Below are 17,853 nucleotides of genomic sequence, written 5' to 3' on the forward strand. Positions count from 1 at the left end.
ACATACACTTGCAGTAAAGGAAGCCTAAATCTCGCAGTAAACAATATTAACAATATATTCAGACAAACAGCAAATCAGGCACAACTGAAATTGACCACAAACAAACCAAAAACTGCAACAAATAACAACTGGTTTGATACAAATTGTAAAACTATTAGGAAAAAACTTAGAATGCTATCAAACCAAAAACATAGAGACCCCAAAAATGCTGATATCCGCTTTCTTTACTGTGAGACCCTAAAACTCTACAAACGTACACTCAGACAAAAAAAACAACAATATAACAAACAGCAACTGACACTAATTGAGGAGGCAATCAACACAAACACCTTTTGGCAACACTGGAAACACCTAAACAAACCCCAACACCAGGAATTGGCAATACAGAACAGTGACATCTGGACAAATCATTTTAAAGCATTATACCACACTGTTCCCACTGGTGTGAACACAGAGCAATCTCAAATTCATGAGAAATTGACTCAATTGGAGCTAGCAATAAAAAACAACCAGAATCCATTAGACTCCCCAATTATTGAGCAGGAACTGCTTAAGAAACTGCAGGCTCTCAAACCTAAAAAAGCTTGTGGACCTGACGGCATCTTGAACGAGATGCTAAAAAACATGAACAAGAAATTCCAATTGGCTATATTAAAACTATTCAATATGGTTCTGAGTGTAGGTTATTTTCCTGACATCTGGAATCATGGACTTATAACGCCAATCTATAAAAACGGAGACAAATTTGACCCTAATAATTACCGGGGCATCTGTGTGAACAGTAATCTGGGGAAGGTTTTCTGTAGTATTATGAATGCCAGACTTCTGAACTTCCTTACCGAGCACAATGTCTTGAGCAAAAGCCAAATTGGATTTACACCAAAACAACGCACAACCGATCATATTTACACCCTACATACCCTAATTGATAAATATATAAACCAAAATAAAACCAAAATGTATGCCTGTTTTATTGACTTTCAAAAAGCTTTTGATTCTATTTGGCATGTAGGACTGTTCTACAAAGTTATTGAGAGTGGTGTAGGGGGTAAAACATATGATATTATTAAATCAATGTATTCTGGCAATATGTGCAGCATAAAAATTGGCAAAAAAAGAACTGAATTCTTTACCCAAGGGCGAGGCGTTCGTCAGGGCTGTAACCTTAGCCCTGCACTCTTCAACATCTACATTAATGAATTGGCTACTATAATACAAAACTCCTCTGTCCCCGGTGTAAGTCTCCACAATCAGGTGGTGAAATGCCTACTCTTTGCAGATGACCTGGTTCTGCTGTCCCCCACAGCAGATGGCCTACAGCAGAGCCTGGATCTGTTAGAGCATTACTGTCAGACCTGGGCCCTGACAGTAAACCCCAAAAAGACCAAAATTATGATATTCCAAAAACGATCCAGATCTCAGGATGCTCGACCAAAGTTCTCAATTGGAACAAAACATGTAGAGTACTGCACACACTACACCTATCTAGGATTAAAACTAAGTTCAACTGGACATTTTAATGATGCAGTTCATGAGTTGAGAGAGAAAGCACGCCGGGCTTTCTATGCCATAAAGAAAAATATACAGACAGAAATACCAATTCGAGTTTGGCTAAAATTAATTGGGTGTGTTATTGAACCAATCGCACTCTATGGCAGTGAGGTGTGGGGTCCACTTACAAAACAAGACTTTACCCAATGGGATAAACACCCCATTGAGACCCTGCATGCAGAGTTCTGTAAGATTCTCCTTCATGTCCAGAGGAAAGCTACAAACAATGCATGCAGGGCAGAATTAGGCCAATACCCACTAATACAAAAAATACAAAAAAGAGCAATTAAATTTTGGACACACCTAAAACGAAGTGACCCCCTCTCGTACCATTACCAAGCCCTGCAATGCCAAGAGCTGAGCAATAGGAGCACCCTTACCCAACTGATCCTGAGGCTGAGTCCACAAACCTGCTCTCTTAACACAGCCCAGGAACAGAACACATCACCAATCAGACTCAATCAAATTACAAAACAGCTCAAACTGAACTACCTCGCCTATTGGCAAACACAAACAAAAGCACAGAGCAAAATGCAGTGCTATCTGGCTCTAAATCGACAGTACACCATAGCAGATTATTTGAGCATGGTGACTGATCAACAACTCAAAAGAACCTTGACAAAGTACAGACTGAGTGAGCACAGCCTTGCTATTGAAAAGGGGAGACACAGGAAAACCTGGCTCCCTGCAGAGCAAAGGCTTTGCAGTCATTGCACCCTCAGTGAACCTGAGACAGAGCTACACTTTCTCACCAAATGTGAAAAATATAAACATGTCAGAGAAGCACATTTTAAAAGATTTGAATTAATAACAAAAGGTTTCCTTAACCTATTAGACACAGAAAAACTACCAGTCCTACTAGGGGAGGACTCAAAGAGCTGTGCGTTAGCAGCAGTCTATGTTGCTGCCTGCCATAGACTGAGGGACAGTGAGTGACAGTCACCTGACACACGTTGCTGTTAGAGCATATCTGACAACAGACCATCTTTAATGTTCTTTGTTCCTTGTTGTTGCTACATCTGACAACACATCACCTGTTTGTCTTGTAGTTTGTTTCTTTGTTATCCTTTGTTCTTTTGATTGCCTCTCTATGGCCTATATGACAACACATCATTAATTTGTCTGGTAGTTTGCTATTTAAAGGATGTTGCTGCTATATCTGACAACAGATCATTTTTTCTTGTAGTTTCTTTGCTATTCAAAGAATGTTATTTGATGTTGCTACTATATCTGACAACAGATCATTCGTTAGTCTTGTAGTATGTTAGTATATAGTATATAGTAAGTTTTCTAATTAATGTTTAGCTGTTCATATCTAATCGCTTGCTTTGGCAATATGTACAGTGTACGTCATGCTAATAAAGCCAATTGAATTGAATTGAATTGATAAAAAAAAATGCAAGTAAAATGAGAGGTTGTTCAAATTTGCCAATTAATTCACTAATTTAGTGGAGCTGTGATGAGAGGTGCATTGTCCCTTTGATACAAAATCTATACCGCATTAAAACAAAAGTTTAAATATCCGATTTCTCTCATCTAAATATTTCTAGTTGTTATTACAGTCTCACAAAGCCAAAGGGCAATGTAAACATCAATTCATTAAAAACACAATCGCTCTCTATATAATTTGAATAGCACATGAGAATCAACAGAGTCTCGCGTCCCGGGTCTTGGTGGAGTGTCTTCCTGGCGGGCCGCCAGGCTGCCACTGCGGCCATTGTGTCACTTCCTGTCTCCTCTTCCTCTTCCTGTCAGGGGGCCGAGTGAAAACCTGGAAGAGAAGGTGGTTCATCCTGACCGACAACTGCCTCTACTACTTTGAATACACCACAGTAAGTCTGCCGTCACAGGCCGTGTTGTCTCGGTCATACCTGATACAGATCGTTACTGTGCCTGCTCCCTACCATCAGTGTCAGTATGTTCACTGCCAGTCAAAGGTTTGGACGTACCTGAGTGATGTACTGTTTTTCATTCTCTTAAAGACATTTTGATCTAAAGGATTATGCCTAAATGCTTGAAATGTGTTTATTAGATGAATATAAATAGGGAAGTTGATGCCTATGTTTGAATTTATTTTCCAAAGCCTTTGCCTTTCCATCAAGCAAAGGGCAGCACTTTAAAGAATCTTCATTTATTTATTTATTTGTTTATTATTTATTTATTTATTTATTTTTATTATTTTTCTATTCTTTTTTATTTTTTTATTCATTTATTTATTTATCCATTTATTTATTCATTTATTTAAGTCTTATTACTCGATTTCTATTCACTGTTGCCATCTTGGTACTGTACTGACTCTTCCCATATATAGAGGTATTTTCCTATATATATTTACCTGTCCCCCAATGGGCATTGAAACCTAGAAATTGAATTACTATTCTATGTACAGTATGCCCTGAAAAGTTCAATAAACAAAACTGTGGAAGGAAAGAAGAAAAGAAAATAATAAGATCGTTTTGACTTGTTTAAGACTACTATTATCCTCAAATGTGGAAAATTGTAAAAAAAAAGAAAAGAAAGTGTGGTATGGCCAAACATGTGTGTGTGTGTGTGTGTGTGTGTGTGTGTGTGTGTGTGTGTGTGTGTGTGTGTGTGTGTGTGTGTGTGTGTGTGTGTGTGTGTGTGTGTGTGCGTGCGTGCGTGCATGACTTTGTATGAGTTGTGCTTTTAATATATTTACCTCCGCCACAGTGTTTGCTGGGCCAGTTGGCTGCAGGTTATGTTTTTTGCCCTGTCTGTCTGTCTGTCTGTCTGTCTGTCTGTCTGTCTGTCTGTCTGTCTGTCTGTCTGTTTGTCTGTCTGTTTGTCAGCAGGATATCTCAAAAAGTTATGAACGGATTTGTGCCAAACTTGGCAGAAAGAAACTTTGCCACACCCACTGACCAAAACGGGGCGTGGCAATGGCCGTGGCCGATCACAAAAAGGCGCCTAACTTCCAAACGGATTCACGTAACACCACACAACTTTGCGGAAAAGTTGGTCATGGGCCAACTTAGAACTGATTACCTTTCCATGCCCACTCAAAAGGGGGCGTGGCAATGGTTGTGTCCAATCACAGAAACTTTGTAGAACGGTTGGTCATGGATCAAGGACAATCTGATTAACTTTCCACGCCCCCTAGCCAAAAGGGGGCGTGGCAATGGGGGTAGCCAATTACAAAAAGGGGCCTAGGTTCCAAACGGATTCACGTAACACGTCGTGACAGAGGTTTGTGCACACTCTACAGAGTGCCCTCTAGTTATCAGTGCATTTGCCTTTCCATGGCCGCCTGCTGCTAGATCAGCACTGGCCTCCCTCAACCCTGCTATTATCCTGCAGGACACTATCATTATGTTCTGTCCTCTGGTCTGGTCAGCCCGCTGTGTGTGTGTGTGTGTGTGTGTGTGTGTGTGTGTGTGTGTGTGTGTGTGTGTGTGTGTGTGTGTGTGTGTGTGTGTGTGTGTGTGTGTGTGTGTGTGTGTGTGTGTGTGTGTGTGTGTGTGTGTGTGTGTGTGTGTGTGTGTGTGTGTGGGGGGGCGGGGAGTTCAAGGTTGTAAAACATGTCAACGTGTATTTTCTCCTCTCTGTCTCTACCTCACTTCCTCATGCTCACACACACACACGCCTGATTGTTCTCATTATCGAATAATCTGACGAATATTTGCTCGATTAATCGATTAGTCATTTGGTGTATAAAATGTTACAACATGTTGACCACTTTCCCCCCCAAAGCCCAAGATGGCATCCTCAAACGTCTTCTTTTGTCCTCGCCAACAGTCCACAACCCAAAGAGAATGAGTTTAAGTCATAGAACGATAGACGTCTATAAGAAACCAGGAAGTATTCACATTTAAGAAGCTGGAAGGAGAGAATTTTCGTGTTTTTTTTCTTTCTTAAAAATGTATGAATTAAAACAATTAATCGATTCTAAAAATAGTTAGCGATTAATTTAGTGTCGATTGACTAATCAACTTTGCAGCTCTCCTCCTTTCTTTCCTTCTCTCTGTTCCTTTATCTCTTTTTCACCCTGTTTTCTTTCTTTCTTTCTTTAATTTCTCTCTCCCCTCCTCTTCACTCGGTGGTTGTTGTTGTTGTTCATGTCTCTCTCTCTCGTCCCTGTCTCCCTCAGGACAAGGAGCCTCGTGGAATCATTCCTCTGGAGAATCTCAGCATCAGGGAGGTGGAGGAGCCCAGGAAACCAGTGAGTGCAGCTTCATTAGAGACATCACACACACAAGCATCGTGTTCTCAGTTACCATGTTTCAAGATGGCTAACAGAACCACAGGTCTGTTCTCAGTTACCATGTTTCAAGACGGCTAACAGAACCACAGATCTGTTCTCAGTTACCATGTTTCAAGACGGCTAACAGAACCACAGATCTGTTCTCAGTTACCATGTTTCAAGACGGCTAACAGAACCACAGATCTGTTCTCAGTTACCATGTTTCAAGACGGCTAACAGAACCACAGATCTGTTCTCAGTTACCATGTTTCAAGACGGTTAACAGAATCACAGATCTGTTCTCAGTTACCATGTTTCAAGACGGTTAACAGAATCACAGATCTGTTCTCAGTTACCATGTTTCAAGACGGTTAACAGAACCACAGATCTGTTCTCAGTTACCATGTTTCAAGACGGTTAACAGAATCACAGATCTGTTCTCAGTTACCATGTTTCAAGATGGCTAACAGAACCACAGACCATGTTTCAAGACGGCTAACAGAACCACAGATCTGTTCTCAGTTACCATGTTTCAAGACGGCTAACAGAACCACAGATCTGTTCTCAGTTACCATGTTTCAAGACGGCTAACAGAACCACAGATCTGTTCTCAGTTACCATGTTTCAAGACGGTTAACAGAATCACAGATCTGTTCTCAGTTACCATGTTTCAAGATGGCTAACAGAACCACATACCATGTTTCAAGACGGCTAACAGAACCACAGATCTGTTCTCAGTTACCATGTATCAAGACGGCTAACAGAACCACAGATCTGTTCTCAGTTACCATGTTTAAAGATGGCTAACAGAACCACAGACCATGTTTAAAGACGGCTAACAGAACCACAGATCTGTTCTCAGTTACCATGTTTCAAGACGGCTAACAGAACCACAGATCTGTTCTCAGTTACCATGTTTCAAGACGGCTAACAGAACCACAGATCTGTTCTCAGTTACCATGTTTCAAGACGGTTAACAGAATCACAGATCTGTTCTCAGTTACCATGTTTCAAGATGGCTAACAGAACCACAGACCATGTTTCAAGACGGCTAACAGAACCACAGATCTGTTCTCAGTTACCATGTATCAAGACGGCTAACAGAACCACAGATCTGTTCTCAGTTACCATGTTTAAAGATGGCTAACAGAACCACAGACCATGTTTAAAGACGGCTAACAGAACCACAGATCTGTTCTCAGTTACCATGTTTAAAGATGGCTAACAGAACCACAGACCATGTTTAAAGACGGCTAACAGAACCACAGATCTGTTCTCAGTTACCATGTTTAAAGATGGCTAACAGAACCACAGACCATGTTTAAAGACGGCTAACAGAACCACAGATCTGTTCTCAGTTACCATGTTTCAAGACGGCTAACAGAACCACAGATCTGTTCTCAGTTACCATGTTTCAAGACGGCTAACAGAACCACAGATCTGTTCTCAGTTACCATGTTTAAAGATGGCTAACAGAACCACAGACCATGTTTAAAGACGGCTAACAGAACCACAGACCATGTTTAAAGACGGAATCTTAGAGAAGAAGAACAATGAACAAGAAGAGATCTTGTTCATTGTGCAGCCGAACCTAATTATCTGACAGCTACTTTACCTGCGGTTGATCATTTCGTCCCCACCTTTCGCCCAACCTCCAGAACTGCTTTGAGCTCTACAACCCCAACCACAAGGGCCAGGTGATCAAGGCCTGCAAGACGGAGGCGGATGGGCGGGTGGTGGAGGGCAACCACGTGGTGTACAGGATATCAGCGCCCACGCCCGAGGAGAAGGAGGAGTGGATCAAATCCATCAAGTAAGACGAGTCCTACAACCGTGACATTACCAGGAAAGACTCAGGAAGTGCACTGATACGGCTTTTCTGCTTACTTAAAGTCGAGCTGAAATGGCTGAAATTTAACTTATCGTGACATGTTTCTGAGTGAAATGTTGATTGTAGGCGGGACCAGAGACTGGGAGGAATTTGATTCGACCAGAGGTCGCTAGAGATGCAGGACAAAACCCTTGGGGAGTTTGATTGGATCGTTGACAAGTGGGTTCATCACTAGCGTCAGAACAAACCAATATGGAGTCTGACAGCAAGTGAGTGGATGATAGCCCTCAGACTACTCCCCCCTTCATCTCGCCTGTTACCGGAGCGGGTAGACATAACGTACCCCTCGAGCTGCCGGGGGCGGAGGAAGACGAGGGATAGGATGATTATTTGATCCTGGGAGTGAAGTTGTACATGTTTGTGCCTCCCCGCCCCCCGTAGAAAAATCAGCTAACGTTAGCTCTGTGTCGCCGCAGAAGACAGTTGGAGATTGATTGACAGCTGTTTGAAATTTGCGAGTACTAGCTGACGTAAGCACACTGTAGATTTCATTATGAATGAAGACAACATGGTTTAATTTTGATGTGAAAAAGCTAAGAAATTGGATTTTTGTGATTTTCTTTTTGCATACAATAATAGGTGCCTTCTTTGACCAGGGATGCGATCTAAAATAGTTAAAAAGTCGTTTTTCCATTTCAGCTGGACTTTAATCTGTATCGGATGCATTGCAGTGTATGCCAGTGGGATATTCAATAGACAGTGATGCGATGTGATGTAGACATCAAAAGTATGGTCCCATTCTGTCATATAGCACGCATAACTCTTATAGTATAATAACCTGAATACTGGATGCTATGTAATCACCTGCATGGAAGATGGTGCAATGTCAAGGAGAGTTGGCTCAGCGGAACAGACCTGGTTGCTTGTGTAATATAGTGCAATCACCCCCCCCCCCCCCCCCCCTATATATTTATATATATATTCTGAAAGAGTATTCACTGGGGGAATGGGGAAATGATGTGGGGATTAGTCACTGCTTATGGCACCCCGGGGAGTGAGCCAGCAGACCCAGGCAGGCGAGGCAGCTCCAAACTGAGCTAATGCGCTAGCAGCCACAGAGGCTAACGAGCCTCACCAGCGGGGTCCAAGAGCACTCGGGGGTCTGGGGAGATAAAAGTATTTTTTATGGAAATCATCCTTTTCTCCATTTTGGTGGAGATGGTTAGAGTGGCAGTGCCTTATCTGCTGATCTTTAGAGTCACAATTTTAGAGGTTTTATATGAAACGTACTTTTTTTGAGCGGGGGCATCTGGATAAGTGGAGAGAGTGGGCCATAACTCTCTCTCTCTCTCTTTGCTTCAGTGAGCACCCTACAGAGGTTTTGTTTCAGGAAATTGGGTTGTGGAGAATGACAATAAGCCGTACGAAAGGGGGGAATAGTCATCGTATGCAGATCCGTTCTTCAGCGTGTGGCGCTGCAAAGGGAATGGGAGAAACCCGCAGTGGGGGGGTTGAGCCGCTTCTTGCTTTGTGCCGGTGCTGACAGGATTTAGCAGCCGTGAAACTGGGCTCCTCAGTAGAGCCCGAATGGCTTCCTGACTCGCTCCCATTGGACAGTGCCTTTCCCTCGCCCCAAAAAGGGAAAGAGAGAAAGCCGGAGAGTCGATAATCTTGAGCACTATTGTTTTCCCTCATTCAGACCTATAAACCTGAGAGAGAGAGAGAGAGAGAGTGTGCGTGTGTGTGTGTGTGTGTGCGTGTGCGTGTGTGTGTGTGTGTGTGCGTGTGCGTGTGTGTGTGTGTGTGTGTGTGTGTGTGTGTTTTTGCTACGTGCTTGGCAGAGTTCTAGAGTAGGGAATCAGTGAGAGGTTCCAGCGAAACTCGGAGCGATGGAACCAGAGTACCAAGGAAAAACGGGGTTGGGGGGTGGAGTTGGGGGGGGGGGGGTTCTTCTTCAGAAACCATGGAAACCAAACTAGGTCACTGCACAAACTTTTTTCTTTTTCTTTTTTGATCTAGTTATGGCAGCAGGGGTTTGTATGAATGTGCCTACATTTCCATATCAAAGATGCTCAAGACCCTCCTCTCTCATGTGGCCTTATTATCTATCTCATCGCCGTCCTTTGATTGGCTGTTTCTCCAGGGCCAGCATCAGCAGAGACCCCTTCTACGACATGTTGGCTACCAGGAAGAGACGCATCGCCAACAAGAAGTGAACGGGGACAATCTTCTCCACGTGCGACCTCCAACCCCCTCCAAGCCTTCTATTCCTCCCATTCCTGCCCCACTTCACGCACACATAACACAAACCACGAGCACATACGCCCCGGCCCCGCAAAGACGGCTTCACCACAGAAATGACTGGCAACCTCGGTGATGTATTCCTCCAGCGCAGACTCCGATCTTGTAGGCAAACCTCAATCGCTCCCCTGGACTATCGCCAAGTCCCGGGCACTGGGAGTCGGGGGGACATGACAGCTCGAGGACATGCAGATTAGTGGACTCAATATGAACACACAGTGGACCAGCATTATGAACAACTCTTCACAAGACCAGCCAGCCAGCCAGCGTGTGCTGATATATGAAGTAGTCTCTTGTCTCCCGTTTTCTCCCCTCTGCTCTCCCCATCCCATACACTCCCCTACCTCCCCCTCGTCCATTCATACTGTGTGTCTCTCTAGGTGTCCCTAAAGCACAACTGCCATGTTTCAGGTGCACATGCATGTGAGGTGTTCTCCACCAACGTGTTTGTAACGTGTGTATGATTTCTCTGTGAGTATATGCGGCAAGTGTGCATCTTCTCAGTGCATACGGCATTTACAGTATGGCTGTGTAAGTGATTTAAGCATTCCCTCCCGCTGTGCTTTATGAAAAGATTATGTTGGCCATCTAATATTAGAGTTCAGATGTATGCGTGGAATCGTTTAGGCATTTCAGAGATGAAAGGCATGGATGGGGGGAGATGGGAAGAGTGAGAGAGAGAGAGAGAGGGGACAGAGGGGAGAGAGAGTTGGGAGGAGGTGGGGAAGTCGAGATGGAGATTGCAGTAGAACCTCACCTGGACCGCGTCATCATCTCACTCTGGTGCTGAAGTCTTCTCCCCAGCAGCCATGACAGAAGCTCTGCTCAGAAGAACCTCAGAAAACGGTGCTGGCTTAGCTTTAGGTTCCAGACAAAGCATTAGAGTCTTGAGTCAGCTGGGCTGATTTCGTTTATTTGTGTGGAGCACAGAATTTTCAAATGTGCATACTTTTATTTGAGTGAGTTGAGTAGTAAAAGGGCTGTTGCCTAGGCTTAACATGGGACTTGCTTTTGGACTGAAAGCCTTTTCAGCGGAGAAACTCTCTTCAGTCTCAAAGGTAGGTTTTTGTCTATGCCTATGCAATTATCCATTAGGGTACCAGTCAGATTAAGCTTTTCTGTTCAAGTCTCTCAAGGTCCAAACATGTTGGCCTATGTCAGTGAAGGTCTGTGTGTATTGATGTGATCCTGTATGCATTTGGTTTGTAGTCCTCCAGATTCTTGCTTGCTTTTGTGTTCTTTGAGAAAAATATAACCTAACTCTTTTTTGTATTTATTTTCATTTGTGAAATGGTTTAATGCTACCCATAAATGTTAAACAATATATGCTTAAGTTATGTATGTATATATAATGTATAGGTTTTTGGTCTCTTTTTTGTTGTAGTATGCACACTCTGTGTAACCTGTTTGAGCCTACTGGCAGAACTTTGCATCAGCTGACGTTTGGGGTCTTCTTTACAAAAGCCTTAAACATAATCATAATTAAATATATTATGAGGAGGAGGAGGAAGAGGATAATGGTGGTGCTGTAATGGACAATAACTGTGATGATGATTTAAAAAAAGCCATGACCGATGATTGAGGAAGATGTTTGCATTTCTAATGATGACAGTGAGGATGGTGCTGATGTAATACAGTATGATGATGATGAAGTAATATCAGTGATGATGATGTCAACAAACTATGAAGTCTATACCAGTAGTTTTCTATGTGATTGTAAAATAAAAATGAAAGCCCTGTGATCGGGGCGGAATATTACCTTCTACTGCCCCGTGTGGGCTATAGCTACATTAACTTTTATATTCTCTGTAAAAGCTATTGGTCACGTTGTACATTATGTGTATCTACATAAAGTATACATAAAGCTTACAGCAGCGGATGTATGGTATTTATTATTTAGTGATGCTGGTCTTGACCTACATATTTGCATAAGCAATGAGCTATCACTAATGAATGATCCAGATATTCATCACGAGACATTGTGGCATGCTTTTTGACACCGTGCAGGCATTTAAAACACTATTCATGCATAGCAGTGGCTTGTGATTGTACATGAATACTGGTTAAAAAAAAAAAAAAAGACAGGAACTTGAGGGCAAGGAAAACATCCTGGGTTCCTGTGGGATATCCGGCTGGGGGGACCAAATGTGGGAAAGAATGACTTAGTGGGGAGCGCCCTCTACTGGTATTCTCATGGAACAACATGAAGCAGAAATCTACTACAGCAAGAGAGGAAAGTGTCCTCATCAGTGCTGTAACAGCTCTTGGTTTGAGTAAACAGATGCAGAGAGTCTCGACTGATGCTCCACGGTTTATTTATTGTCACATCGAGCACCGTAGTAAACACCGTGAAAACTATGAAAAAGATACAAAAATGTCAGTACATGGCTTCCACATTAAAAGGTACAGTGCATAGAATGTATTAACAAAATACAGAATTTATTAAACAACTATAAAATACTTGAAAACCAAGTCAAAGGTGCTGGCAGATAAAGTGCAAACATTCAAGGGTGAGGTTTACATTCTGGCAGCTAAATTTATAATACATACAAGAATTAAAAGACATCAGACAAGTGCAGCACAATTTGACCTGCTGTTAATGCAAACGAATTCAGCGTACCTCGTTCCGCTCACCAAGGCTGTTAAACAAGAGGGTTTACTGATGCATCTCAGTCTGACTTATTGGCTCACACACACGCTGCCAAACAACAAAGCAAACAAAAGTTACCATCCATGTGATTTAACCACTCAAAAATGAACCACAGCTCAAGTGACACTATATTCTACATACCTCCAAGCGTTTACAGGTCGATTTAGCATTCATGGCAGTGTGATAAGAGTGGATTCAACTCTCCTCAAATGTTTGCTGCCTGCATGAGGGCACCTGCAACAGTTCTGGTTTTGGGCCCTTATGAAGGGGGTTTCCATGTCACATGACATGACATGCAAGGGCAGTTGACTTACGTCTACATCTAGTGGACACTACAGGTAAAGGTGCAGTTGAGCTGTTCCAAGTTCAATAAATGACCGAAAAGTGGAAAATAGCTCCTTATAACAAGAATGTAGAAATTACACAAATGGGGAAAACACAAGTCTAAAAATAGGAGGTAAGCGGGCAGTTACAAGTGCATTTAGATGTTTACATGTGTCAATGCTCCTGATGCTTTTTATCATCATCAGTAGTAACTCATAACACTGATAGAAATAAGGGTCTAGTCAGTCTCTGACTCTAGCTCAGTCAGATCAACAGCTGCTCACTTGTTCAATTCCAACCTATCTCACTCCTTATGCTCTGTGTTGTTGTCAGTGTGAACACAGAGTGTGTAGAATTCAGGAGTAGAGTTCCAAACAGCTCATAGCTCAGCAGGGTGAGTCTCTGTCGCTACTGGCTACCTGACAGGTGGACTGTTGGTTTGATTCCCGATGGAGGAGACATTACAAGACCGCCCTGTCTTTAACGTCAGCTGTTTACGCCTAGCGGCGGCTTTAGTATCCTCAAATTAATTCGAAGTGTAATAAAAACTAAAAGAAGATTGTTTCCACTTTTATTCAAATACAAATAACTTTGCTGCCTCAAAGAACACAGATGATAGTTCAGTCTGTGCACATCCCAGATTAGAACTCATAACCTCTCCCTCTGTAGGCAGCTGACATACACAGTGAAGTTAACCACATGCTGTATTTCTCTCTGTATGACTATTTCTCTCTGCATGATTTTTGAAGTGCCTGGCTATAGGTCAAAATCTGGAAAAGGCTACTGTATATTTGAGCTTTTAGTCAATTTAGAAATAGTTAAGTAGACTCAGTTATGGCAAGAGATTAATTTCTGGACTTCCAAACATCAATTTAGACTCAAGATCACCTTTCTAAATTGATTAAAAGCAACAATACAGTATAACAATTTCCTGTTTTCAGCCTCACTATTCATATAATTCATGTTAATTTCCAGTTTTGGCAATTAATTAGCTCATTACTCAAATTGCCCAACATGCAACTCTTAGCAACCAAGTTGAATTTCATCCACTAGGCATACATATGACATTTCAATCATAAAAGTTCATAAGAAACAACATTACTGGGTCGAACAAATTTCCAGTAAACTATTGTGACACCTTGGCCTAAAGCCTAAAGAGTAAATGTGGAGTGACACCAGAGGTTTAGCGCAAGGTTTAAGCAACCACCACCACCCCCCAAACTGAATGTACTAAATGTACCTGAAGAAGCCTCACTTTGATGTGACTGAGAGACATCGAGAGTAAGAGAGAGAGAGCGAGAGAACGGAGTTAAGCCAAAATCCCACTGTAAAAAGTTTGACCTGTCTCGTTTAAAAAACGTTACATTTCAGCTGTCAATGAACATAAAGCTGGACAGGAAGAGAGAAGAATATGCAACAAAATCCCACACACTGGATTTCTACCAGGGTTATACTGTGGGAGGACTGAAGCTTACATGGTAAACTACACACCCCAAACTGAATTTAACTGAATTTACCTGAAGGTAGCCTGGCTTTTCTTTGAGTGAGCGACATATAGAGAGAGTGAGAGAGAGAGAGAGAAGAGAGTTCGGCCAAAATCCCACTGTAAAAAGTTTGACCTGTCTGGTTTTAAAAAATTACATTTCAGCTGTCAATCAACATAAAGCTGGTGTGTGTGTGTGTGTGTGTGTGTGGGGGGGGGGGGGTCATAACGCCTCTGAACATTTTTAAGTTAAAAAAACAAAGATAAGAGCTCTTCCATTATGTTTTTATTTTATTTCAGGCATTTTATGCTTTATTGACAGACACATCGTGAGAGAAGGACACAGAGGTGTGGGAGAGAGAGAGAGAGAGATAGAGAGAGAGAGAGAGAGAGAGAGAGAGAGAGAGAGAATAACATGCAACAAAAGCCTACATGCTGGATTTTAACCAGGTTACTGTGGGAGGTCTGAGGCTTACATGGTAAACTACACACTCAACTCAGTGTGCCACCAGGGGACACTTAGTAATCACTTTATTGAACAGCCAATCAGTATCCTCCAACAACCTGCTAGGGGTTTGAACTAGGAGCCGAACCCGGTATTCGGAAAGGCACAAATACACGGCTTTTTACAAATGTGATTTATTTCATACAAATATTTATAAAATGATTTGTTTCCTCTGCCTCTGTCTGTGTGTCATGGATGTGTAAGAGTGAGCTCTATGGGTCTGTCTGTGTGGCTGAGTGGTGAGTGCAGTTGTCTCTGTTCTGATAGACGAGGGATCAAAACCCACTGTAGAAACCCTCCTTTGCAGTATAGTTTATATATTATTTAAGAATCTATGTTAACACTTTAATATCCTCAAATTAATTACAAGTGTAATAAAAACTACAAGACGATTGTTACATCTATTTCCACTTTTATTCAAATACAAATAACTTTGCTGCCTCAAAAAGCATTTAGAACACACAACCTCTGCTTCTGGAGGCAGCTGACATAGATAGTGAACCACTCATGCTTTATTTCTCACTGTATGACTTTTGAATTGCCTGGCTATAGGTCAAAATCTAGAAATGGCTATATTTTAGCTTTTAGTCCATTTAGAAATAGTTTAGTAGACTCGGTTGGATATAGCTAATCTCTGTCTGGCTGTCGCCATTCAAAACTGACTGAGACTCGAACCCACGACCGCAAAAGTTTTTGAGGCCTCAATATTACAGAGCAGGAAGTCAACCCTCTGTGCCACAAGGTCAGACTTCTTAAGGCTTGTTTTCTCAGCGGTTTTCACTCTTTCCTCTGACTGTTGCCATTCAAAAGTGACTGAGGCTCGTGCTCAGGCTCGGGCAGACTATCTGTCTGTAGGAGGCACTCTGTCAGCTGGTGTGTTTCCAGCCATGTTAAAGAGATGGGAGACCGGTTTGAGGAACAACATTTTTCCTCCATCGGGAATCGAACCAACACTCAGCCGACACTCTTTTACTGGCATGGGAAGTCGGTTTTGTATTTGATCGTGTAGTGTCAGGCTGCCGCCAGGCGTAGGAAAACTTTTTGCAAAAGAGCTCTAGACTCAGTATCTGTATATGACATGTCCGCTCTGGATCACTTTGCAGTCTGTCCACAGTGTCCATTTCTGTGGATCTGCCTGTAGGAGGCGCTACTCTGCTCTGTCAGCTGGTGATGTTAACGACCAGGCAGTGCTGTAATATGTCTCCTCCATCGGGAATCGAACCAACAGTCTACCTGTCAGGTAGGGACAGTGACAGCCACCGATCCTGATGAGCTATGAGGTGTTGGGTTTTCAGCTTCTGATTTCTACACACTGTGTTGACACTGACAATAATAGAGCATAAAGAGTGAAACAAGTCCAATTTGAAACAGTGAGCTGAGCTAGAGTCAGACTGTCTAGCCTGCTTCATCAGCTTATTTCTATCAGTGTTTAAACTACTGATGATAAAGAAGGGTGACTGGTGCAGCTTATAATGTGCACACTTCTTAAGCCGTTGTCTGATGCTGGGATTGACCCAACAACCTTCATCACCTCATCCACATGTTTATCTGAGTGAGCTATAGCCCAGTTCCTGTTGCTATGTTTTCATAGATTTCATGTGCTTCCTTACCTTTGTCAATGGAAATCCGTACTCTATATGGCCAATCAAAAGCTGGCGATGCGTTATGCAGAAACAAAAGAATTATGAACATAAGTTGTCAATAGTATTAGCAGCCAGACCAAAACAGAACAGAACAAATGCTGCCTCCCAGTGGGTAAATGTAGACTTACAATTGTAGAGTCAGTGTATGGAAGACAAAATATGCTCTTTTATAGCAGACGTTTTATTTTACAATTGAAGTCTCCTGCGGACACTGTAAAAGTAGCCTATACATTTCCATGGATATGGTATAATAGTGTAGCTGTACCAAGACTGATACCCAGAATAAAAGTATTTAGGCTACCATGTACAAAGCAGCAAATTTCCCATCTTTACATCTGTATAATCTGCGAAAGGGAAACTCAACCCCAAAACAGAATGAATGGGATTTGTATATGTTGCTGGTTGCACTACAGTGGAATCCAAAAATATGAAAGTCTTTGCTCTCTGGTGTGCTTACGGAGACATGTTCATGTTTGCAAAAATGTATCGAACTGTCGAAGGAATATCATGTGGAAAATTCTGTTTCAGGGTGAACTTCTTAATTGTGTAATTTGACATGATACATCAATACTGCCATGGTTGAATGGTAAAATAGGTCTATAAATTGTCAATGGGTAAGCAAGGATATCATGCAAAAGATATGAAGGAGTTGAAGGTAACTATAGGAGAAAAAAACAGAACAGCTCTTATATTCATTTGAATTAATTATCTTTCAGATTGAGTTCGGTGTAGCCCTGTAGCCTACTGTCACAAGCTGTTCATCAATCATATTGTTCTTGTAAAGACAGCAGGGGAGAAACTGAGAAAAGTGAAAAACAATCTTAAGGCAGTGGAGAAAGAATGACACAATGAATGCACCATACATTTAATAATAATAATAATAATAATAATAATAATAATAGTAATAGTAATCATCATCATCATCATAATCATCATAATAACTTTATTTATATAGCACCTTTCAAAACTGTTACAAAGTGCTTCACAAACAAAGACATGTAGAAACAGGCCAACTGAAAATGATGGACTGTGCTTCTAGAAGTATAGGCTGTGGTATGGCGATGTCAAAGCATCTCTGACCCAAATGAATAGTTGTCACAGCACATCTCTGTTCATCCTCTCTCTCCCCCCCCCCTCCCCCCCAAAATCAATTTACAATTCAATATCTATGTAAAATAATTTTCCTGGAAGAAAACTCTGTCCTCACCTGACCCTACATGATCCTTCCATGACCTTTTGGTGACCTCTATGAAGGCAAATGAGGGCCATAAAAATTGAATTTTAGCAGCCACTGAATAATTAATATTGAAAATTCATCACAGCTGAATTCATAACAGTGAAAATCAAATTCAGAAATTCAGATG

At 41.9% G+C, this 17,853-nt stretch overlaps 1 protein-coding gene across 1 annotated transcript in view; it reads left to right on the top strand.

Annotated features, from left to right (window-relative positions):
- The window catches only part of cyth3b (cytohesin 3b), a 35,372-nt gene extending 23,668 nt beyond the window's left edge, over positions 1–11,704 (top strand). Inside the window, exons 10-13 of the mRNA XM_083649598.1 lie at positions 3,307–3,383; positions 5,660–5,731; positions 7,411–7,565; positions 9,727–11,704. Coding sequence (XP_083505724.1) covers positions 3,307–3,383; positions 5,660–5,731; positions 7,411–7,565; positions 9,727–9,799 — 377 coding nt within the window. The 3' untranslated portion in view covers positions 9,800–11,704. The remainder of the gene's footprint in view (positions 1–3,306; positions 3,384–5,659; positions 5,732–7,410; positions 7,566–9,726) is intronic.
- The last annotated feature ends 6,149 nt before the right edge of the window (positions 11,705–17,853 follow it).

This window comes from Poromitra crassiceps (genome assembly GCF_964638095.1).
Source record: "Poromitra crassiceps genome assembly, chromosome: 13".
Taxonomy (NCBI): domain Eukaryota; kingdom Metazoa; phylum Chordata; class Actinopteri; order Beryciformes; family Melamphaidae; genus Poromitra; species Poromitra crassiceps.